Source organism: Leptonychotes weddellii, chromosome 2 (assembly GCF_054177405.1).
Source record: "Leptonychotes weddellii isolate Sample4059 chromosome 2, ASM5417740v2, whole genome shotgun sequence".
Lineage (NCBI taxonomy): Eukaryota > Metazoa > Chordata > Mammalia > Carnivora > Phocidae > Leptonychotes > Leptonychotes weddellii.
The window spans coordinates 13,143,810-13,169,892 of record NC_138370.1 but is presented as its reverse complement, the minus strand read 5'-3'; the positions used below and the strand labels follow the sequence as shown (position 1 = coordinate 13,169,892).

General features: G+C 39.7%; 1 protein-coding gene across 7 annotated transcripts in view; it reads right to left on the bottom strand.

Moving 5' to 3' along the window:
• The window catches only part of SNX25 (sorting nexin 25), a 133,855-nt gene that overhangs the window by 24,712 nt on the left and 83,060 nt on the right, over window positions 1-26,083 (bottom strand). For 5 of the 7 annotated variants that reach the window (XM_081807672.1, XM_081807679.1, XM_081807689.1 and 2 more), the window contains 4 exons: window positions 19,073-19,254; window positions 5,974-6,105; window positions 3,178-3,450; window positions 381-545 (listed from right to left, as the gene is read on the bottom strand). In XM_081807672.1, the coding sequence (XP_081663798.1) occupies window positions 381-545; window positions 3,178-3,450; window positions 5,974-6,105; window positions 19,073-19,254 (752 nt within the window). Of the gene's footprint in view, window positions 1-380; window positions 546-3,177; window positions 3,451-5,973; window positions 6,106-12,920; window positions 16,633-16,849; window positions 19,255-26,083 lie in introns of those variants that run through there. The other 2 variants (XM_081807668.1, XR_014141056.1) reach the window with 2 other exon arrangements.

Below are 26,083 nucleotides of genomic sequence, written 5' to 3'. Positions count from 1 at the left end.
TCACAGCATTTGAAAGAAAAATGAAACTGAAAAGACTGTCCTCGTGGAGTTAATTTACTTCCAGAAAGGAATCTGACACAAGGAAATGTTTTGCTCTGTTCTGCAAAGGTACTGTAGGCAAGCCAGGTGAGAGAACAGAGCTACGCACCGCTGATGACGGGGGCGGGGGGGGCGGGGGGGGGGGCGGGAACCCCAGACCACCTAAGGCTAAAAACAAGTGCTTTTCTCATTCTATACTAGAAGCAAAAATGTAACAATGGAACTTACTGTTAAAATTCTTTTTAAGGAAACTGTGATGCTTTGCAACATAAACTGAAAACTATTTATCAAATTGGAAAAATGGAAACTTTCAAAGACAACCTTGAAAGCAAAAGAGTTACCTTCTTGTCAGGTTTTGGTGCATTTTGAATAGAACTTAGAGCTTGCCTTTTATATTCAAGTTTCTCATTTAGTTCTCGTAGTTTGTTTACAGCAAAGCTGGCTTGTTCATTAATCCGGCTGGTGCCTTCATCTACAGCTTCCTCACCAGCCTCCACTCCCGGGCCCTGGGGGAGAAAGTCACATGAACCACACTATCATCTTCTTTTTTTTTCTCATTAAATTTTTGTTTTAATGGGTCTCAAAATTCTGTGACAGATTTTTGGTCAAGTTGTTTCCATTAAAAAGTACTGATTTTAAAAACTAAAAACTTAAAACTGCCACACACACACACACACACACACACACAACAAATGGTCCACAAAACATTCTCCTTTCCTTCTGAAGGTTTTACGATGCATTATCATTAACCAATCTTTTACTATTAAACTTAAACGGCCAATTGACACAAACAGTTCTGAGACCGTTCTTCCACCACTGATTAAGACTGGGGTGGCAGGTATTGGGTCAGGCCTGGTTAGTACTTGGATGGGAGAACCACACTATCTTCTGATGCTGGACTGGTCAGCCATTATTACCGAGTGCATAGGTTCTCTATCATTACACTGTGCCCAAGGACTAGATTCCACTAAGGAAAGACTCTATGGTAACAACCCAGGAGCAGGCTGCTTTGCCTCAGCAAAGTAACAAGTCAAAGTTATTTGGAACCAAAGTAACTTGTGTTCAGGATTGCAGTGAAAAAAGAAACATTTAATAGCCGGAAAAAGCGGGTGGAGGGTGGAGATGAGGTCGTGGGGTGGATTCCATACCATTATCTTCCAAATGGTACACCCAAGGGAATCTGCTTGGAACAAGGGAAGGCAACTGAGTACTGCACCCAGCTCAACCCGAATGATCTGTGCCTAATATTGGACAAAGACACTGAGATACATTTGGCTTCCTTTCGGGCTCCAAAGAATATTACAGAAAACTCATGCGAGTCCCTTTAAAATAAAATTTCCAAATTCCTATTAGTGAAAGTATTTTTGGTATACCCTTTGTTCAGTCCTTCTCTTGAAGATGTATTTTACAAATCAACAGGTAGATCATTTTACAAGTAAAATGGTTAGCATTTCAAAGTGACTTAAGATTCATAAAGAACTGTGTAACTTTCAAAAATCTGGATAGATTACCAACAGACTGCGTATAAAACTGATTTGTGTGGGGCACTGGGAAGAATGGCTGAGAACAGTCTTCTGCTTTGTTTATACTCCTTAATGTTCTTCCAGAATTTTTTCTTCTAATTTTTAGTAATTGTAACAGTCATTTTTTCAAACAAAAATGAAGTATTAATAATCCTAGAAAAACAAGCTGTTTTTATTTTTGTCGGCTCTTTCAAATCCTTGTCCATGAATGTACATATCATGACATAATTCTACACCTTGTATACAGAGACATGTATTCTGTCTTTTCCATATAATTTACAATGCTGCTTATTTTGAAGGTATTAATTACAGACTTCAAAATTATAATTTTTATGGCTGTATAGTATCCTAGCAATGGATAGTACACTAAGACATATTCCTACTGCTGCTCGTGCTCTGGGTTGATTCTGCTGGTTTGCTATCCCAAATGTACTAAAACAAACTCCATGATACATAAACTTCTCTACTTACTGTCTTAAGATAAATTTCTAGAAGTAGGATTATTGTTACAAAAGAGTAGGAGCTTTCAAAAGCTCAGTGATACGTATTACTCTTGAGTCCCAGGTGAAGTTGGATAATTTTTCATGTTTGTTTACCTTTCATATCAACTGTCAGTTCAAGACCTTATTCAATTTATCTGTTGGGTATTGACATTTTTAATCAATTTGAATAACCTCTTTTAAGGCATTTACAAATTAACCATTTTAACTTTTGAGGGAGAGATAACACAGTTAAAACAAACTGACCAATAACTAAGTAAATACATAGATAAATAAATAATTAATTAAAATTAAACAAACTGACCTATCTTAAAAAATAAGATGCAATGAGTAATGATTTTTGGACCAGTTCGGTGGTGTTATACACTGAAAATATAAAGAACTAAGTAACAAATCTTTTAAAAACTCTGAAGGAATGAATTTAAAAACAGTTCAGATACTGACTTCAAATACCATCAAGAGCAAGCACTTGATTCCTCAATGCTTGAGAAATCACTGGGCAGAAAAAAACCCAAGATAAATTATCATCTTTCCATGTAGGGTGACTTAAAACATTTTGTTTTTCTTTGCATCTTCATAAATCTTAAAACTCACGTAAATCATTAATAGTAAATGACAGGTGGCAACTGGGGTTCTCCCATTAAATGACAGTACACTTAAGAAAATTAGACTTCAGGTGTGGCTGAGCAAGGTTTTCTTTGGAACATCTTACTTACATCTGATTTTTTAAACTCCAAAATATTTCCTGTAACTCCTCCCACATTCTCTTTCTCTCCTCATTTCCCCACCCTTCGACTATTCTCAGGCCGCACTAAGTTCTATGGATTCTCTTACCTGGCCTAAGTCACAAATGTCCCACCCCATAGGCTTTCTGCCTTCACGTTTTCGGGGTGTGTCTCAGGTAGGGAGGGGGCAGTGAGGTCTCTGACTCAACAGCAGGTGGTGGTAGTCAGCTGTTCACAAGAACAAGGGGAGGCGTATGTAAGCTCCACTTACGGTCCTGTACATTAAAAGGTGAAGGGGCGCACCAAATTCGGCTTATACAGTATGAGCCCATCAGATCATATTCGAAGCTTAACCACTGAGAAGGGAGGAGAAAGTGAAAGGTGACTCACCAGTTCATCCTTGCTGGAAATCAACTGTGAGGCATGTTTCTCGTCCTCTTTTACCATCAGTTTCTCATATAGGTCACTGACAATGAATGAAGGGTAATACCTATCCTTTAGGGTCTCATAAACATCTCCCTGGATTTTGCAGAACACTTCAATACCTTTATTTCCTACAAGACACTGCTGGATTTCTTTGTAAAGTGATTTTTCCACAGATATTTCTTTGCTTTCCACGAAGAAATTCTGGTAAATTTCGCCAACTAATTGAGGGATTTCATTCTGAAAAACAGAAGGATGAAGAACAAGAAAGGTAAGAAATTTCATCCCTGACAAAACGGAGTATCTTCAGAATTCTCTACATTTCAAAGCTGGAAGGAAGGCGTGGAACGTACACTGGTACCAGGTGGCTCTCTGGCTTCCGTGTGCACATTCAGAACCAAGGGGTAAGAGTGAGACCCTCAAAAGACAACTGGCTCCTTAAAATGAACACTTCAGTTGAATAGTTAACAAATGCAATTTCTTTGAAATGCTGGAAGGAGAAAAATGACAACAGTTCTCTTCTTACAATGGACTCCTCCTCGTAAATCTGAATTCCACAGCTCAAATATCAGCTAAATTCAATTTGGCTTTTTAAAATCTAATATAAATAATTGGAAGTGCCATTTCTCACTCCAAAAAAAAAAAAAAGTCAGTATTGTATAATTTAAGAAAACAAGAAAAATGTTCTTTCAGAATGATGATTTATTGCATTATAATCAAGCTTATATTAGACGGCTTAGTCTTAAACGTTACACTTAGGTCACAGTCAGCCTGCTTCGCAAATTCAGTATCTCTTCTGGTTAACATAATATTTATATTTCCTCTAGACACATCTCATTAACTCCAGGAATGTTACACAAAGTCTTCAACAGAAGTGAAAAATGAAGACAGGGGCGCCTGGGTGGCTGAGCGTCAACTCTTGGTTTCAGCTCAGATCATGATCTCTGGGTCTTAGGGCTCTGCCGCTCAGTGCAGAGTCTGCTGGAGATTATCTCCCTCTCCCTCTCCCTCCCCCTTTGCTCCTCCCCCTGCTCACACTCTCTCTCTAAAAAAAATAAATAAAATCTTTTTTAAAAAATGAAGACAATTTAACAAATGAAGATTGTGAATTCAACAAACATCCCAGAACTTTTACATCCAAATCAGTGTTGCCAGGTCAAATAGTGTTGCATTTGACAAAGCTATATGCTCCTATTCCACTGAAATCTTTCAAATTGTTTTCAGTAGTTTAGAAAAGTTCTTTAGATTGCTGTTTACAATATTTCTTTGAGCGCAGCCAAAAGTCATTTGGAATCAAGTCTAGTAAATAAAATATATAATAAAGTAGGCAAAAACAGTATTTGGTAAAATGAGATAATTTGTGGCTTACAAATTAACAATGAAAAGCATTTCTAAGAAGATTTAAAAATACTATGAGAGTGAATTTAATTCCTTAACCAACGTAATTTGTGGGGCGCCTGGGTGGCTCAGTCCGTTAAGCAACTGCCTTCAGCTCAGGTCATAAACCTGGAGTCCCAGAATGGAGACCCACATCAGGGTCCCTGCTCAGCAGGGAGTCTGCTTCTCCCTCTGCCTCTGCCCCTCTCCCCGCTCATGTTCTCTCTCTCTCCCTCTCTCTAATAAATAAATATCTTTTACAGAAAACAAGGTAGTTTGTGATTTATGATGTATTTTAAGTTGGTATTCAGTTCTCCCAACACTCATATAAAGTGCAAATAGTAATTTAATGTACCTTTGTGCTTATTTTAATAAGCCTCTCAAAATATATGTATATGTTATACATATAACATATAAACATACATATTTCACAGTCTTTAATCCTTAAATGTGCTGAGACCTTGCCAAGTGCAAAACACAATGCTTATTGTTGGAGTTTTCATTGTATGAGGCATCTATAACCAAAAATGTTTTGTGTTTCTTAATCCAATCATATTTTATTTATTTTTTAAAAGATTTACTGGGCACCTGGGTGGCTCAGTTGGTTAAGCGACTGCCTTCAGCTCAGGTCATGATCCTGGAGTCCCGAGATCGAGTCCCACATCGGGCTCCCTGCTCAGCAGGGAGTCTGCTTCTCCCTCTGACCCCATCCCCGCTCATGCTCTCTCTCTTTCTCTCTCTCTCTCTCTCAAATAAATAAATAAAAATCTTAAAAAAAAAAGATTTATTTATTTACTTACTTATTTATTTGAGAGAGAGAGAGAATCCACAAGCAGACTCCCCCACTGAGCGCAGAGCCCAGCATGGGGCTCGATCCCAGGACCCTGAGATCATGACCTGAGCCGAAACCAAGAGTCGGCCACTAAACCAACTGGACCACCTAAGCCCCATTAATTCAATCATATTTTAAATGAAATAAAAGGAGAACAGTTGTGTAAAATATGCACGATGATATTAAAATAACAAGGTTACGAGATGGAGGTGCAGATGACAAGATCAATTCATTATAATAGCGATATGAATATATATATATGTCTTTTTATAATGTGTTAAAAAAATAACTGCCTGAAAATAAATTCAATATTTTGGTACATTTATAAGTCACTTTTTTTCCCTGACTACACATTCAAAAGCATCTTTTTTGTAAATAAAATCTAATTTCATTTACTGTTAGCGGCTAGAACATAATTCCATTATTATATTTGGTTTTAAATAGTCTTTTAATGTATACTTATCTTACAGCTTCATTGAGAAAGAGACACAGTGTCTAACATGCACATTTTCATCAGCTAGTGATTCATATTCCTTTGATGCTGTATGTACTACCTTGTTAGCACTCTTTAAATACTCCACAGACTCCCAAAAACTAATCAGAGCTCTCTTGTCCATCCTTTCCATGTATACTCGAAAGTGCTCTCGGTAGAAAGTACTAGCCAAGATATCTTCAAACTGAAGAATCTATTAAGGAAATTTAAGAAAAAAAATTTTTATTATCAGTTTACTTTAACTTCCAATGGATTAGTCTCTAATTCGGGGGGGGGACCTCATTTTTTAAGGTCATAGTCAGTGTAATATGGTATTTCTCTCTACTTCCTAAATTTTAAATGGAAAAAGTTTATTAAAGATTCAAAATGTACATATTCAACAAATACCAATTTTCAAATTAATCATCCACACATTCAGCAAAAGATCTATCTGACATTTACTCTGGATCAGGCACATTTCTAGGAAATGAAACAGACAAAAATCCTTGCCCTGTGGGATATACTGCTAACAGATGCTCATAATAGAAAAATTGAAGAGAAATGTCTAAAAAAACCCAGGAGGCTAGAATCTAATAGTTTGGCATTTTTGCCTTCCATCCTATTTTTATACAGCTGAGGAAAATGATTTTATATCTTGTTCTTTTGTTTACAGTATCTTTTTTTTTTTTTACAAATAACTTTACTTATTACCCCGATTCCCCAAATTTTACCACCTAAACTTTAAAATCACATTCTCTCCCTGCTACACACACATACACATACACACATGGGTGCACACCACCACAACCACCATACTAAAAAAAAAAATAGTAAGCTGCAGACAAGATCAGCCTTTTACCATTGGATAAAGCCCACATTCCTAAAAACAAGAATATTTTCTTACATAAACAACGTATGATGATCAAAATAAGGAAATAAACATCAACACAGTACTATTAGCTTATCTGTCAGCCTTGTTCAGATTTATTTAAAAAATCTTTTGTAAGCATCATTTTAATTGGTTCATAATATTACACTGTTATGCATGTACCAAAATTACTCCTTTGTTTACCATTTTGCATGCTTACAGAAAAAGAAAAACCACATCTGGAGACACAGCGTGCAAAATCTTGAGCATAGGCTGCCACAATAGGAGAAAGCAGATCACCTTTATAATTATTCATAACTCAATTCGTTACGAGAAATGCCTCAAATTAATTTAGAAGGAACTGAAGCCCCATATCCTTAGCTCTTAGTTAGGTTTAAAAAAAAAAAAAAAAGACACGTAAGTATAACTCAAATGCAATAAAAGAAACATTTATGTTTTAAGATTCTTAAAATTTAAATTGTGGCAATTAGAATTTTTTTGGAAATGTTACCAGTAAGATCTTTCTACAATCAAGTGCATATGATCAATACAGATTTAACTCTTCTGCCAACAGTGAGCCCTCAAGAGGTTTTGTGAACAGAAAGGCTCAGGCATTTTTCTAACAACTTCTGGTGACTAATTAAAAGAGACAGCCATCCTCTGCTACAGATCACTAACAATTAGAGTCCATAAATATTTCAGTCAGTATTTAGTTAGTTTACTAACTTTGGAAGATCACAGCATGTATCTTTATGTAAACCCTACCAGTAAAGCATTTTGAAGTACAAACTCTAACTGTACATGGTCCACAGAGGTTTCTAGGAACCATATCAACTTTGGCTAGGGATAACACATCACTCAGAGAGCTACTGATTTTTAGTATAGGGAGAAGCCGAGCAGAAAGAGCATTCAATGAAATCTAAGGAAGTCTTCCCAGTATAAATTTTCCTTGGATCAAAATGAATTCCAAGTTAGATACAAATTCATATATTTGCAAAACCAAGTTCAAAACGTCTTCTAAAATATTAGCCATTTTTAGATTTTTATTGTATCTTATGAATAGTCTATGCTCAGTTCCGAAAGTACAAATATATATATATATAAATGATAGCAAATATATCTCAAGAATAATTAAACATCTGATATAACTCTTACCTTGGCGGGTGGATTAACCAAATTCTCTGCTCCATTTGGTTTTTTTCTCTCCTCTTGAAGGAGAGAAGAGCATCTCACTGTGTAACACCTATACTAACAGTGTGGATCGGGGTGAACAGGATGAGTAGATCGTATACTTCATAGTCAAATGCATTCATTTGAGATTAACTCAATCTCAATTCATTTGAGATTAATTAATTTCAGTAATTCTGAGATTTTTGTGTAGAAGTACAAAGAGAAGGGTGGGTAGGTCAAACTTGACACCACTACCGAAATCATTTTTTTAAACTATAGATGATATAATTAACATTCACTAAGGGCTTCCATACAGCAAACATTGTGCTCTTAATTTATTTGTTAGTTCAGCCCTTTTCTTTCTGTCTTAAGATCCCTGGTAATTCTGGGAGGGATGCTACCATAGTCAATGGTCTCTAGGTAGGAGACAAAATACTGTCCTGGTAGACGTTACATTACTAAAGGCCATACAGCATTTCAGGCAGGAAGGCAGATCATTAGCTATTCCTCTTCAGGAATTTTTATTTACGATTTTTCAGTCTCTCCAGTCCAACCTGATCTGGTTTCATCATGCATATTTTGTGAACTTAAGTTCTGTGTTTTGTGTGGGTTACTACCTCTTACCCAGCTAGTTAATTTTTCTCCAGGAAAAGCACTCAGAAGTACCTCAGGGCCTTAGAGGAATAAGCATGTTCCTAATGTACCCAACATGTTACCAAGAGTGACATAGGACCAGGATTCTCTAGTTACAAAACATCCACAATTTACTCATGAGGCTATCTCCAGTATACTAATGAGAATATGTAGAATTAGGATCTTGGGAATGATGTTTTTATCCTAAAAGGAGAGATTACAATTGGATTTTTCCTACATCTATATCATCACTAAACACACTCCCATAATACTCAATGCCAGTAATAATATTTAGTGAGTGTTCATACACCATGTGGTGTACGTATCCCATTATGTGCATTATTTAATGGTCGCCACCCAAAGGATACATACAATTATCCTGATTTTACAAATGGAGTACAAAGAAGCGCACTTGTCCAAAGTCAATCTCAGTAGATATAGGATTGAGAGCCAGGCTTTCCGACTCTAGCACAGCTTCTTAACCATAATTAAACAGTTCCTCTCCTTAAGAAATTACCTGATTTGTGTTTGTAGCAAACTACAAATAGTATGGAATTCAGGAAGGAAAGACAAATTTAGGAAAGATGCTCTCCAAGAACTCCAGCAGAAACAGAAACTCAGAGAATCTTCATATTCAAGTGCAGAGTCCTGCCTGAGCTACACTCGATGGTGTTCATTCTGGACGGGTCTTGGATCAAATATAAATTGATATGAAAACTGATCTTAGACAGTGGGTTGGAAGATGGGGGTGGTGGAGTAGGAGGATCACAGGCTCACCTTGTCCCACATACAAAACTAGATAACTTTCAAATCATCCTAAATGCCCCAGAAACTGACCTGAAGGCTGGCAGAACAAGCTTCATAACTAAAGGTAGAGAATAAGTCACACTGAAGGTAGGAAGTGTGGACATGCGGCTTGGGAGAGAAATGGATCCCGGTGCTGCGATGAGGAAGAAGCCAGGGTCACAGACAAGGATGAATGACAGGGGAGAGCGGGGGAAAACAAATCCCCACAGTAACTGGCTTAGAAAGTAAGAGGGGCCAAATTTCGTGACTTCTGGCAACCAGTGGGGCTTGAAGCCTGTAATTCTAAAGGTCAGTGGACTGGGCTGGGACAGAGCCTGGAGGGGGCTGTGCTGCTCTCAGAGAGAAGGCCAGCAAACAACCTGCAGACATACAGAATGGAAACAGAGATCTGAAGAGCACCCAGGGCACATAGTGGGGAGGTTATTCACTCATTTCGGAGTGTATCCCAGAGAGGCAGTGTTCATGGAGAGACCACTCTGGGAACAAAGGAACTGGCCATATATATGCATCTCCCTCCTCCACCCCTCAGCATAAGTGCAGGGCCACCTGCAGGAACCAGCACTATTCCCACACTCACTACCTAACCTGCTTATACCAAGCACCCCTCAACCCTGTGCTGCAGCGGAACTGCCCCTCCCAGTCATGCTTGCCTCAGTCCCAGCATGGCAGGGCCCCTTCCCCAGAAGACCAGCCCAAACCCCTGCTCACACCATGTGCCCCGACTCAACAGTTTTGTAGTTCTGTTGGCAGTGGTGACAGGTCTCACTTCACAAGCAGTCTGAGCACACCTGGTTAAAAGGCACCACATTCAGGGCAGGGACCAAACACTGCCCACAACAGGCAAAGAGAGCCTCTCCAGATAACTGGCCTGAAGGATAAAGCAGCCAGGACAAAACAGCAGAACACACACACCACATACTGGAGACACTCCCAGAAGCACCAGGTCTTGGGGAACAAGGGAGACTACATGGCAGGGCACTATAGGACCTCTTCTTCAGAAGGCCACTACCCTCAAGAACAGGAGATATAGCTGACTTTCCTAAAAGAAAGAAACAGGCAGAGATGTAGACAAAATGAGAAGACAGAAATTTATCCCAAAGAGGGCCCCTGGGTGGCTCAGTCAGTTAAGCATCTACCTTCAGCTCAGGTCATGATCTCAGGGTCCTGGGATTGAGCACCACGTCAGATTCCCTGCTCAGCAGGGAGTCTGCTCTCTCCTTCTGCCCCTCCCCTGGGACTCACTCACATGCACTCTCTCTCTCTCTCTAAATAAATAAAATCTTTAAAAAAAAAAAAAAAGAAAGAAATTTATCCCAAATGAAAGAACAGGACAAGGTCACAGCCAGAGAGCTAAGTGAAACAGGTATCAGTAACATGTCTTATGGAGTATTTAAAGCAATGATCATAAGGATACTCACTGGACTTGAGAAAAGGTGGAAGACATGAGTGTCTTATATGTCTTACACAGAGATAAGGAATAATAAGCAGAGATAAAGGGCTCAAAAAACAAAATGAGAAACATGCTTGAAAGAATGAACAGCAGGCTGGAAGAAGCAGAGGAACAAATTAATGACTTAGAAGACAGAGTAATGGAAAGTAATCAAGGTGAACAAAAGAGAGAAAAAAGAATATGCAAAAAGAGAACAGGGAACTCAGTGACTCCATCAAATGTAGTAACATTTGTATTACAGGAGCCCCAGAAGAAGAAGAAAGAGAAAAAGGGGCAGAAAATTTATGTGAAGAAATAATACCTGAAAACTTCCTGAATGTGGGGAAGGAAACAGATATCCAGATCGAGGAGGCACAGAGAACCTCCAACAAAATCAACAAAAGCAGATCCACACCAAGACATATTGTAATTAAATTGGCAAAACACATGATAAAGAACAAAGTTTAAAAGCAGTAAGACAAAAGAAGACCAATAACCCCATGAGGCTATTGGGATTTTTCAGCAGAAACTTTCCAAGCCAGAAAGGCATGGCATGATATATTCAAAGTGCTGAACAGGAAAAATCTGCAGCCAAGAATACTCTATCCAGCAAGGCTATCATTCAGAATAGGAGAGATGAGTTTCCCAGACAAACAAAAACTAAAGGAGTTCATGACCACTAAGCCAGCTCTGCAAGAAATATTAAAAGGCAAACTTTGAATAGAAAGGAGAGACCAAAAATGACAGTAGATAGGTAGGAAACACCAAAGCAGTAAAAATGAGTATTTCAGTATAAAATCAGTCAAGGAACTCACAAAAGGATGTAAAACATGATAAAGAACATGAGGAGGAGAGAAATAAAGAATGGGTACAACTTAAATGACCATGAATTTAATACAGACTACTATATGCAGAAGAGGTTATATACAAACCTAATGGTAACCATATATCAAAAACCACTAATAAATATGCAAAGAATAAAGGAAAGAAATCCAAATATATCACTAAGGAAAATCAGAAACCATGAAAGAGAGAAAGACAAGAAAAGACCAGAGAAAATCTTCAGAAACAACCACAAAAGAAATAAAATGACAACAAATATGTATATCAATAATTACTTTGAATGTAAATGGACTACACACTCCAATCAAAAGACATACTGTGACAGAATGGATAAAAAAACAAGACCCATCCATATGCTGCCTACATGAGACTCATTTTAGACCTAAAGACACCTGCAGATTGAGGGGCGCTTGGGTGGCTCAGCCAGTTGAACATCCAACTCTTGATTTCAGCTCAGGCCTTGATCTCAGGGGTCATGAGTTCAAGCCCCACAATGGGATCCACACTGCGCATGGAACCTACTTAAAAAAAAAAAAAAAATGACACGTGCAGATTGAAAGTGAGGGGACAGAGAATATCTATCATGAAAACAGATGTCAAAAGAAATCTGGAGTAGCAATACTTATATCAGACAAACTAGACTTTAAAACAAAGACTGTAACAAGAGACAAAGAAGGACACTATATAATAAATGATAAAGGGGACAACCCAACAAGAAGATACAACAATTGTAAATATTTAATGCACCCAAATGGAAGCACCCAAATATATAAAACAGTTAATAACAAACATAAAGGGGGCGCCTGGGTGGCTCAGTTGGTTAAGCAACTGCCTTCGGCTCAGGTCATGATCCTGGAGTCCCGGGATCGAGTCCCACACCGTGCTCCCTGCTCAGCGGGGAGTCTGCTTCTCCCTCTGATCCTCCCCCTCTCATGCTCTCTGTCTCCCATTCTCTCTCTCAGATAAATAAATAAAATCTTTAAAAAAAAAAATAACAAACATAAAGGATTAATTGATGATAATACAGTAATAGTAGGGGACTTTAACTCCCTCCTTATATCAATGGACAGGTCATCCAATCATAAAATCAACAGGGAAACAATGGCTTTGATGACACATTGGACAAGGTGGATTTAATAGATATATTCAGAACATTTCATCCTAAACCAGCAGAATACACATTCTTTTCAGGAGCACATAGAACATTCTCCAGAACAGATCAGATATTAGGCCTCAAAACAAGTCTCAATAAATTCAAAAAAAGATCCAAGTTATATCATGCATCTTTTCTGACTACAATGCTATGCTAAACGCTACTGCTAAAACTAGAAATCAACCAAAGAAAAAAATCTGTAAAGACCAAAATTACATGGAGGTTAAATAACATGCTACTAAACAATGGATGAGTCAACCAGGAAGTCAAAGAAGAAATAAGAAAAATATATAGAAATAAATGAAAATAAAACACAACAGCTCAAAACCTTGGGATGCAGCAAAAGCAGTTCTAAGAGGAAATATATAGCAATACAGGCCTACCTCAAAAAGCAAGAAAAATCTCAAATAAACAACATAACCTTATACCTAAAGAACCTAGAAAAAGAACAACAAATGAAACCTAAACCCAGAAGAAGGAAATAAGACTAGAGCAGAAATAAATGATATAGAATCTAAAACAAAAACAAAATAAACACCAAATAACAAACAAAACCAATGGAATAGATTAATAAAACCAGGACCTGGTTCTTTGAAAAAAAATTAACAAAATTGACAAACCTCTAGCTAGATTTAAGAAGAAAAAAAGAGAAAGGACTCAAAATCACAAATGAGAGAGGAGAAATAACAACCAATACCACAGAAATACAAGTAATTACAAGGAATATTATGAAAAAATATGTGCCAACAAATTGGACAACATAGAAGAAATGGATAAATTCCTAGAAACATATAAACTACCAAAACTGAAACAGGAAGAATTAGAAAATTTGAACACCAGCAAAGAGATTGAATCAGTAATCAAAAAACTCCCAAAAAACAAAAGTCCAAGGCCTGATGGTTTCACAGGTGAATTCTACCAAACATTTAAAGAAGAGTTAATACCTATTCTTCTCAAACTATTCCAAAAAAATAGAAAAGGAAGGAAAACTTCCAAATTCATTCTATGAGGACAGCATTATTCTGACACCAAAATCAGATAAAGACACCACTAAAAAGGAGAGCCGTAGGCCAATATCCCTGATGAACACAGATGGAAAAATGCTCAACAAAATTCTAGCTAAATGAATTCAACAATACATTAAAAAAAAATCATCCACCATGATCAAATGGGATTTCTTCCTGGGTTGCAAGGGTGGTTCAATATTCACCCAAAAAACACCCAACACCCAAAAAACAAATAATCTAATTAAAAAATGGACAGAAGACATGGAGAGACATTTCTCCAAAGAAGACATCCAGATGGCCAACAGACACATGAAAAGATGCTTATCACTTATCATCAGGGAAATGTAAATCAAAACTACTACATCACCTCACACCTGTCAAATTGGCTAAAAACAAAAACACAAGAAACAACAGGTGTTCGTGAGGATGTGGAGAAAAAGGAAGCCTAGTGCACTGCTGGTAGGAGAGCTAACTGTGGAAAACAGTTTGGAGGTTGCTCAAAAAGTTAAAAATAGAATTACCTTAGAATCCAACAATTGCACTACTGGGTATTTACCCAAAGAATACAAGAACACTAATTCAAAGGGATACATGCACCCCGATGTTTATAGCAGCATTATTTACAATAGCCAACATATGGAAGCAGCCCAAGTAGCCACTGACTGATGAATGGGTAAAGAAGTAGTGTGTGTGTGTGTGTGTCGCATGCGTGCACACACACATGCTTGAGTGTATAATGGAATATTATTCAGCCATAAAAAAAAGTGAAATCTTGCCATTTGCAAGGACGTGGATGGTACTAGAGAGTATTATGCTAAATGAAATGTCAGTCAGAGAAAGACAAATATACGATTTTATTCCTATGTGGAAAACAAGTGAGCAATGGGAAGGAAAAAAAGAGAGAGAGAGAGAGAAACCAAGAAACAGAAAACTGACGGCTACCAGAGGGAAGGGAAATGCAGGAATGGGTTAAATAGTTGATGAGCACTGGGTGATGTGTGGAATCACTGAATCACTATATTGTGCACCTGAAACTAATATAACACTATATGTTAATTAACTGGAATTAAAATAAAAACTTATATGTGGTTAAGGGGAAAAATGAAGGGGGGGAAACTGGAGGGGGAGACGAACCATGAGAGACTATGGACCCTGAGAAACAAACTGAGGGTTCTAGAGGGGAGGGGGTTGGGGAGATGGGTTAGCCTGGTGATGGGTATTAAAGAGGGCACGTATTCAATGGAGCACTGGGTGTTATATGCAAACAACGAATCATGGAACACTACATCAAAAACTAATGATGTAATGTATGGCAATTAACATAAAAAAAAAGATTGATCTTATCTATGTCTTGAATGTTTAACAGATTTCACCAGTGAAATAATCTGAGCCTGAAGTTCTCTTTGTGGGACGGTTTTAAATTATAAATTCATTTTATTTAATACATCTAAGGCTACTCAGATTTTCTATTTCTTTTTGAGTCAGTTTTGGTAATTTGTATTTCCAAAGAAATTTGTCTGTTTTATTTAAATTGTGAAATTTATTGACTTCAAATTGTTCATAATACTCCTTTGTTCTCCTTCTAATGCATGGAGGATCTATAGTGATGCCCCCTCTCTCATTCCTAATAATGGTAATTTGTGCCTTCTCTCCTCCTTTTGTCAGTCTAACTAGACTGTATAATAGATCTTTTCAAAGAACTACCTTTTGCTTTCATTGATTTTTCTCTACTGTTTTTCTGTTCTCTATTTCATTGATTTCTGTTGTTATACTATTTCCTCCCTTCTAGTTATTTTAGTTTTCATTTGTAGGTTCTTAAGGAGGAAAATCCCTGATTTTAAACCTTACTTCTTTTTTAACATAAGCATTAAAAAGTGGTTCCTTCTGAGACGCCTGGGTGGTTCAGTCAAACGTCTGCCTTCAGCTCAGATCAGGATCCCGGGCTCCTGGGATCGAGCCCCGGCATCAGGCTCCTCACTCAGTGGTCAGCCTGCTTCTCCCTCTCCCTCTGCCCTTCCCCTCTCCCCCCACTCATGCTTGCTCTGTCTCTCTCTCTCTCAAATAAAAAATCTTAAAAAAAAAAGTGTTTCCTTCTAAGTAGTCTTTGCTGTATCCCACAAATATTAAGATGTTGTACATTCATTTTCATTCCCTTCAAACTAGTTTCTAATTTCCCTTATACTTTCTTGACTCAAGCCTTATTTAGATATACTGTTTAATTTAAAAATATTTGAGAATTTTCCAGATCTACTGTTGAGTTCCAATTCCATTTGGTCAGAGAACATAATCTGTATAATTTTAAACCTTTTAAATGTGTTGGGATTTGTCTTATTGCCCAGCAATATAGTCTTTCTTGGTGAATGTTCAGTGTACACTTGAGAAGAACGTGTATTCTGTTGGTACTAGGTGGAATGTTCTAGAAATGTCCATTCGTTCCCATTGGTTATTACTGTTGTTCATGTCTTCTATATCCTGATTTTTTGTTTATTTCTTCTATCAATTACTGAGAGAGAGGTGTTAACATTTCCAATTATAATTGTGGATCTTTTTTTCTCCTTTCAGTTCTGTCAGTTTTTGCTTCATGTTTTGTTTTGTTTTTTTGAGAGAGAGAGAGCACAGTGAGTGGGGAGGGGGTACAGAGGGGAGAAGAGAGTCTTAAGCAGGCTCCACGCCCAGCATGGAACCCAACTCAGGCTCATTCTCACGACCCTGAGATCATGACCTGAGCTGAAATCAAGAGTCAGACGCTTAACCGACTGAGCCACCCAGGTGCCCTGCTTCATGTATTTTAAAGATCTCATTGATTGCATACATATTTAGGATTATCATGCCTTTTTTTTTTTTTTTAAGATTTTATTTATTCATTTGAGACACAGAGATACAGAGAGAGAGAGCATGAGCAGTGGGAGAGGCAGAGGGAGAGGGAGAAGCAGACTCCCGGCTGAGCCAGGAGCCCGATGTGGGGCTCGATCCCAGGACCCCGGGATCATGACCTGAGCCGAAGGCAGACGCTTAACCATCTGAGCCACCCAGGCGCCCCTATCATGCCTTCTTGATGAATTTACCCCTTCATCATAATGAAATGTTCTTCATCCCTGGTTATATTCCTTGTTCTGGTGTCTATTTCATCCGATGTTAATATTAACTACTTTAGATTTCTTATGCTTCGTGTTTACATAAGCATGCCTTTTCCCCTCCTTTCACTTACAACCAATCTGTTCCTTAATATTTAGTTTCTTAAAGAGAGCATATAATTCCTTCTTTTTATTTACTTAATCTCTTTCTTTAAATTGGGGGATTCACCTAATTTTGAAGACTAGGTTCTGAAATAAAGTTGGGTGGTGATTTTTCTGGATCAAATATGATTAGGTTATAGCAAAACTCCTCTACCCATTTATGGCCCCAAACTAACCAAAATCTTATCTTTCGACTAGCAAACCATCATAAACATTAGAATTCTGTAATATTATCTGAGGCTTTCAGCCTGAAGCCTAACGGAAATAATTTTACTGAGGTTACACTGTTGCAACAGCAATAGGTTGCTCCTTTCCTAAATACGTGAAGAAATAAGTCAAAAGGGAGCTAAAACCAGATTAAGTCTACTTCTAGTAAATACTGCCAGATAACATGTACTGAATTCACATTCAGTTCTGAAATGATCTTCTTTTATGTTTCTCAAGGTTTTCTTCTATCATAAGATCTAAAACCACATCATCTTTTGACTAGGTAGCAAGCCATCAGATGCGTCTTCTAGGTATGTATCTCTCATCTCTATTGGATCACTTACCTTTCTATTTTATTATTACATAGGACTCTTTAAGAGCAGGGACTCCATCTTATTCCTTTTGTATTCTAGTACCTTGCACTGTAACTGAGAGATTGTAGACCCTCAATAAATGTCTGTTGAATGAATGAATGAATGAATACATGGGACATAAGAGGAGAACTTTTTCTGTGACAAATGTGGCTGGAAATCTATTTAAGAGTCCAGAGGCTGAGGAGAAAGAGGAAGAAGGACAATATTCGACCTGCCAAATCCACTCTCTCTCCAACATTCACCAAAAGGTAAAATTTTTCACTTTGGACCACAAAGCCAAAATTGCAGAAAGGTGTATTTGCTAAGAGCAAAATAAACAGATCTCCAGTGGTAAGGAGAGACCCTTCTATAAAACAAGAGCTACTTGGGGCTGCATTCATGCCACTTGTCCAAGATGTTGCAGAAGAACAACTCTGGCTTGTGTTAGAGTTGGTCCAAGGTCAAGCATAAACTATCCTGAAGAGGCTCTAATGGAGACTGGGCCACAAATAAGAAAAAAGGTCAAAGTTCATCTCTGGAATGAGGAGGAAGGGAAAAGTCACAGATAGGCATCTGAAGTCAAACCAAGAACTGAATGAGAAAAGATCAAGAGAGTAAAAATCCAAACAAGTGAGGTTAGAGGCTGTAGCCAAAGTCAAATTATACTAATGGTAGCCTCTTTGTGGCTAAGTGCCATCTTAAAAAAGAGAAGTTTGGAGACTGCCTTGAAGTCCTGTTCCCAAGTGGTACAAACAAGCTCCTCAGGGGGTACCGCTGCTGTTTCCTTCAATCCTAGCATTCCCTGGGTCTTGGAAGACAAGCTTGGGTCCTTGAGAGTAAGAACAGATACTGAGGTAGGGCTAGGACACTTTCCTAAGCTCCATGATTTGAGGTCCCCATATCAGACAGTCCAAAGTTTTGTTGTAAAAACAGTTGCTGACATATTATGGCTCAGTGAGAAAGCACTCAGATTGTGAAGCAACTAGATCTGGGTTTTTATCTAGTTCTGCCTCTTCCCACCTGGGCTTAGGTAATTTACTTAAACCAACTTTGTTTCTTCACCTGTAAAATGGGAAAGATCGAGAAATTCAAATTTCACTGAATTGTGATGAGAGCTAAGTAAAATAACTTACAAGATACCTTCTATTCCATAGGTGGTTAGTTCTATCCACCTGGTAGTGGGTAACTCGATTGGGCCATTGTAAGTGTAAGTGTGTGCCTCAGGGTTTGTGGATTAGGAAAAAACACATGGGCACATACACACACATATACTCCGTGCCTACCTATCTTACCTATTACCATTCACAGAAGTCAAGGACACCAAGTAATACAGCTCTTTGTGAGCAAACATGTGAGTCTCTGTTCTGGAACATATGTCTTATGTTAAATACCAAAAAGTTAAAAGATTGGATGGGATTACATGAGTGTTTATAACTAACACGAAATGGTCAAAACAAGAAACCACAAAGTTCTACCTTCTGGCTTTGAGGCCCTTCTCCCTCATCCAAGGCCCCCTCGTCTTGCTGGTCATAGGCAGGGCCTCCCAGGATTCGGATTCTCTTCTCACACTGCTTCTTTGCCACAGTCAGTTGGTTAATGTACCTTTTCATATTCCTGGCCCTTAGGAGATCAGCTTTCATTGCAGCAGTTTCTTTACCTTGAATGGGATGGATGGACAGGACCCAGTCAGAGGACAAGGTACAAAAAGGGGAACGTTAGCAACTCTGAACAAGACTGGTGTCTGACATGGTACATTTTGAACAGTGGGTACTAAAGAAGAGAATTCATGCTAAACACACACACATACACATATATATACCCTCAAATAGAAGTACCATTAATTTCTAAATACACCACTGAAAAATCCTACTCGGGTATAAAACATTTTTTTAAAAAACCTCATCTGTACACATAAACTCACAATCGATGTGCATGTGTAAATGTGTATTTAAATATATGTATGTATCATGTGTGCAGAGTCATTCCTAAGCATGCAGTGAGTGCTCACTGTGTGTCAGGCACTGGCTAGTAGGCATTTGGGACTCAAGACCAATTGTTAAATCTCATGGAACTTAAAGCCTAGCAAGGCAGAAATCCAAAGACAACAGGAGCAATTATGAGCATATGTGGGCTACAAAGAAAATGCGCAGGTATCCTTGAGCTGCTTGACCAGTGCTTCTGATCCAGGTTTCCCTGAGCAAATTACACTCAAATGAAATGAAGAAGGAGTGGAATGTGGCGCCCAGAGAGAGCAGCAAGTGTGAAAGTGAAAGCTGTGAGGCAGGAAGGAGAGAGCCTGGGAGGACCTGGAAGAACCAGTGCAGCAGATGCAAGGGGGAGATAGTGATCCAAAGTAAATGTGGAGGAGGCAGGAGCCAAGAGACACAAAGCCGTTTAGTCCATAGGAACAACTTCGGTCTTTAGCTCAACAGCACTGGGCAGCTTCTAATGGGTTTTAAGTAGGAGTATGTCATAAATGGGTTTGTGTTTTTAAAGATTATACAGGAATGGTAAAAAAAAAATAACTGGAAGGCAAAAGACTGCAAGAAGAGAAACCAGTTGAAGACCACTGCAGTAACCGAGGAGGCAGATGCCTAAACCAGGGTCACAGCAAGGGCAGGAGAGGGGACTAGAAGGATCTGAGAGTGATTTATAAAGAGAACTAACAGGACCCTGTGATTGACCAGACAGGGGAGAGGGTAGGTGGCTGAAGAATGTAAAGAAAACAGAGGTATCGAAGATGCTCCCAAGTTTCTGCCATGAGCAGCCATGGAGGTGGTGGGGCCAATTATGAACCAGGGAACATTATAGAAAAAACAGGTTTATGAAAGATCTTAAATTCAACTGTGGACAATGTGACAGATGATATTTGCCAAAGGTGCTCACAAGATCTCTCATCTCACCTGCTCTTTTTGTCAATGTTACTGTGACAATCTCCCTCTGAGAAGGAGGGTATGTGTTCCGTTTTCCCGAACACAGGTGGGTTTGTGATTACAGAGGAAGTGAACCCATGACTTCTAAAGCTAGATCGTAAAAGGCCACGCACTTGGAGTCCTGAGCCAGCCACCTGGTAAATCGTCCACCAGCCAGGAGGCCTCTGTGCTTTGAGGAGGCCAAAGCAGTCATTGGAGAGATCTACATGGAGAGGTCCCCCAGACCACAGCCCTGGCTGGACCTCGTCTCACATCCAGCACCAACTTGGCACCATGCACATACACCATCTTGAAGGTGAGGCATCCAGCCACGGTCAAGGAGAGAAGAGTCATCCCTGCCAAACCTGCTCAGACTGCCAATTTGTGTACAAAAGAAAGGACTATTGTTTAAGACACTGCATTTTGGGGTGGTTTTGTTACACAGCAAAAGAACAGGCAAACTGAGTTTAAGGGCATTTGGCTACCTGAGCAGAGATACAAGGTGTGGAGTTGAGAAGTATTCAGCAGTCGATGGTAACTCAAGTCACAGGAGTAGGTGAGATAACCCAGGAGGAGATAAAACGGTCCCAGTACAGAATCTAAGTAAACCCTACATTTAATAGTGAGAAAGAAGAAGCAGAGCTAGCAAAGGAGATGGTGAAGGAGAGACAGAAGGAGAATGTGAGTGTGTGGTTTACAGAGAAGCCAAAGAAGGAATTTCAGCAACACGGGAAAAACAGTATCTCGTGTATGCTAATCACAGCCTCCCAGCTGGTCCCATGCTGTCCCCTTCGTCTCCCCTTCAGTCTTTGTCAGCATGGCAGCCAAGGCTAACCTGTTTAACCTACCAACCCGATCACATCATTCCCCTGCTCAGAACCCTCCCCCATGCCCCCATTTCTCCCGCAGCGAAAGGCAAGGCTCTTTCAGGGGGACGGAGGCCCTACACACTCCAGACTCATCCTCTCTGACTCCGCACACACATAACCACACCGGTTTCCTTATGGGCTCTTGCTTTTTTTTTTTAAGATTTTATGTATCTATTTGACAGAGAGAGACACAGCGAGAGCAGGAACACAAGCAGGGGTAGTGGGAGAGGGAGAAGCAGGCTTCCCGCTGAACAGGGAGCCCGATGCGGGGCTCGATCCCAGGACCCTGGGATCATGACCTGAGCCAAAGGCAGATGCTTAACCGACTGAGCCACCCAGGCACCCCTCTTGCCTTTTTTAAATAACAGCTTTATTGAGATACACTTCACAGACTATACGATTCTCCTTATTTAAAGTGTACAATTTAACTTCTTTTAGTATATTTACAGACTGTGCAGCCGTCACCACAATCACTTATTTAGAAAATTTTCATCACCCTCGGAAGAAGCCAGGTACCCATTAGCAGTCACCCAACCCTCTCAGCCCTGGGCATTTTTATGGGGCTTTCTCTATGGATTTGCCTATTCTGAACATTTCATATAATACGTGGTCTTTGGTGACGAGCTTCCTGAACACACTGGGTGGTTCCCTGCTCAGGGCTTTTTCATGCCTTCCCTCAGTGAGGCCCTTTCATCCACCCCTGGATCTGCAGGGCTCACTTCCTCACCTCCCTCAGATCCTCAGTTCAGGTCTCGGGGGAGCCCTCCCTAGGTACCCTATTTCTAACTGCAACCCCCAGCCTACAACACTGCCTTTCTCCCTCTCTGCTTTACTTTCTCCACCTATAACCACACTTATATTCGACTTATTTATCCTGTAAGTAGGTCCTCATCAAGGTCGGCATTTTGCTTATTTATACACTCTTGTATCTCCAGCACCTTTAACAGTGCCTGGCAACACAGCGGAAACTCATTTATATTTGTTGAAATGGATGAATGAGCTGTGTCAAGTATTCCTGAGCGGTAACAACCATAGAGCTAACATTTCGCTAAGCACTTATTATGTTTCAGGTATTGTGCTTCTCTAAACTTGGGCTCTGAAGGAGAGAAACAGAGTATCCTTACCTCCCATTCTTCACTCTATGGCAACAATATGGTTTCTATCCCTTCTCCCCACCGAATCTGCCATTGCCAATCACTAGCGACACATCCATGTTAAATACAGTGGAGAGTTTTCAGTAGCGTCTGGAATCAGACTTAAATTTGAATTCTGGCTGTGCCACTTAGGAGTTATATGGTCTTAGCAAGAATTTTTTTTTTTTTAAGATTTAATTCAAAAACATTTATAATGGTATGTTTCCTTATGTTAGCATTATACAATTTCAAGTAAAAACAAAAAACTTACACAATATTAATTTCTAAAAATGACTAAATATTTAGTCATTTCCTTGTGGAGAATGGACAGGCTTTGCATACACAACATGGAGGCAGGATTGGGATTGAGGGAAAGGCTTTTTTTTTTTTTTTTTTAATGGGAGAGAGATGAGCTGGTTTTAATGCTGATGAGAAGGAATCAGTTAAGATAGAAAGAGAAGTGACAGATGGGGAGAGGCATCCAGAAGACAGGTAAATGGACCAGCTTTGGAAAAAGGCCACCTCCTCCACCACAGTAACACAGAAGGCAGAAGAGAGGGGATACATACAAAGCAAGTTTGAAGACTGGTGGTTGGAAGCTGGGGCGGTTCCCCTCATATGGTCTCCGTTTCCTTGAAGTAGTGAGTAAGGTTATCTGCTTACAGGGAGATAAGTAAAAAGGGCAATTGTTCAGAGGCCTGCAGAAAGTGGGAAAGTGGGAAATCCTCTATGGAACGCAGAAGAGCAGGCTCACTTCAGAAACAATGAGATTGTTTCAGGCAATGTTCAGGGACTAGGTGACCACTAGAAAAATATAAATATACCTAGGCAGGTAGATCACACCTTCTGAAGGTGAGTTCTAATGTGCTCAGCTTAGATCGGAACTACCCATATTAAAGAAGGGAGTCTGGGTTCTGCTTCTTGGTGCCCCTCCAACTGTTTTATAGAACACTTTATAATGTTTTATAGAACTCTGCCGGAGACCTCCAGTCCCTAGGATGGTCATTACCTCTCTCGACCCACTTAGTCAGTTTGTGCAGATGCCTAAAACAGTACCTAGGCAAGCTGAACAAACTACTGAGACAACTTCGGTGAGTACCACAAAACATTTGATCTTTCAGAAGCAGCTCTTTTCTGTACATAGCACAAGGGTAATAGGTAGACTTCAGGTCAACAGATGGCTTTGTTCCAGAGGGTCTGTCAGATATTATAGGATGACTTTTCTGTATGTGCGCTGAAGAGATGCTTTCATTTGACTTTAATAATAGTTTCTCAACTTGTCCTATGCTTGGCTGATAGGCCCAGACCAAGGAGCTCATTAACTCAATGTTAATAATAATAATGAGGATAATCTCAAAAGGAAAAAATAGTAATTCAGAGTCCCCTTAGTGGGAGATAAAGGTAAATGTAAGTCTGCTTCCAAATCAGTCTAGCACAAACTAGGATGCTTTCTGTGTGTACCAAAACAAACACACGTTTGGAACAGCTAATTTTTCAGAAAAAATATTTTCATTTTTAAAACATACATCTTTAAAATCTAAATTTTACACATTTTTTTCTAAAGATTTTATTTATTTATTTGACAGAGCACAAGCAGGGGGAGCGGCAGGCAGAGAAGCAGGCTCTCCCAAGGAGCCCGATGTGGGGCTTGATCCCAGGACCCTGGGACCATGACCTGAGCTGAAGGCAGACGCTTAACGACTGAGCCACCCAGGCATCCCTATTTTACGCATATTTAAAATACCCTAAAGTTTGGGAACAAAATAATTGCCTTTTATAAAATAAATCCAGGCCACAGTTTTAATTTGGGGTTAAAACAGGCTAGTAAAGAGACATATATAGGAAGAAATTGACACACATTTATCAACAACCAAATTCTTCTCTTAAGAAAGCATAAAAACCTTTCTAAAAGCACAAAAACTAGAAGCAAATTCCAAAAGGAAGGAAGAAAGAGAATAAACCTTCATCTAAAACCCAGCTGCAGGACTGAGAAGAATATTCTCGTGTTCTACTTGAATGTCGCCTGCTCACGTGAATACAATGCCATTGTCTGATCACAAAGCTTGTTGCTAACGAATTTGACAGCAGCTTGTTGCTTAGGCAATTCTGTTTATTTTTGCCTCAGAAAACTAATACCACGTTCAGTGCTAAATGAGTAACATGGAACTCATGCAGCCCGTGTGTGTGTCGTGCCAAAATCCTTGTAAATCCAGCGATGTAGATGAATATGCTCTGTGACCTGAAAACCCATTCAGTCAGGAAGTATTCATGCCACGAAAAGTATAGGCCAGTGGGCATGTGACAACACACTGTGGCCCAGCTCAAGCCAGATTCACATGGCTGGCTCTCTGTCGAGCGTTAGGGAACACTGTGCATTGTTACAAGCCGGTGAATCACACAACTGTTTGACCTAGCTTTAAAAAGAAGCCAAGAAGATAAACAGTGGCAGGTGAAACACTGAATGGCAGTGGCTCTTGAAACTGGTGCCAAGATGAACACACAAGTGATAGAATATTCTAAAGCAATGAATTATAAATATTTACTGTTCTTCCTTCTGAATAGTCCAGATTCTACCGAGGCCACAACAAAAGGAAATGGGTGCATTGGGTTCCTCTGCTGAAAAAAGAAATTCAGATTAGACATTGGGTGAATGCTTTTGGCTATGAAGACCCTGCAGGAGACCTATGGACAACATCGGGCACTGCTTTTTGCTTTAAACTTTCTGCCCACAATACAGTTCTTCTTCAAGCAAGTGAAGTGTCTATCAGTAAAGTACAAACACCAGGGAGAACTGTTAGGTACGACTTCTAATGAAGCAAAGGAGAGTGAAGTCACTTACAGTGTAAACTAAGGACTCCAGAAACAGCACAAGTGTAAGTGGATTAACATGGCACTACTTTCTTTTTCAGGTCCTAGAAAATGTCACAAGCAGAGTATTTTTTCTTTTCTCATAGCACGCTACCAAATCCCAAGACATCTCCTGACGGCAACACTCTCGGCAGGCGGACTGGGGGAGTCGATGGGTAACAGAGCAGGGGTTCTCATCAGCAGCACTACTGACGTTTTGGGCTGGACAAATTTTTCTCGTGGGGGCCGTCCTGTGCATTGCGGGATGCTGAGCAGCATTCCTGGCCTCTACCACTAGATGCCAGCAGCATACTTTCCCCCAGATGGGACACCCAAAAAGGTCTCTGGACACTGTCAAATGCCCCAAGCACCCTGGGGGGGCCAAACTGTGCCCTGCACTCCCACCCCACCGAGAAGTACAAACTCTGTGACAGTTAAGGAGACAGGGCTGCATGCACACTTGCCCCCTTCCCCTGACTCCCCAACATGTGGTTTTCCTCCCCAGGATGCACAGGCCTGTTCTTGCCCGGTCCCCCACCTCCCCACCCCCTCCACACCCCACCCAGGCCCTCGAGGTAAGGAATTAAAGGAGTTCCTCACCGGAAAATACTGGGCCTCCATTCCTCAACTCGTGTCCATAGTGACAAACTAACAATCCTTTGAATCTTTCTTGTTCATGTAAATAGAAGTTTTAATAAACCCTCTTGAGAGAAGGAGTCAAGGAA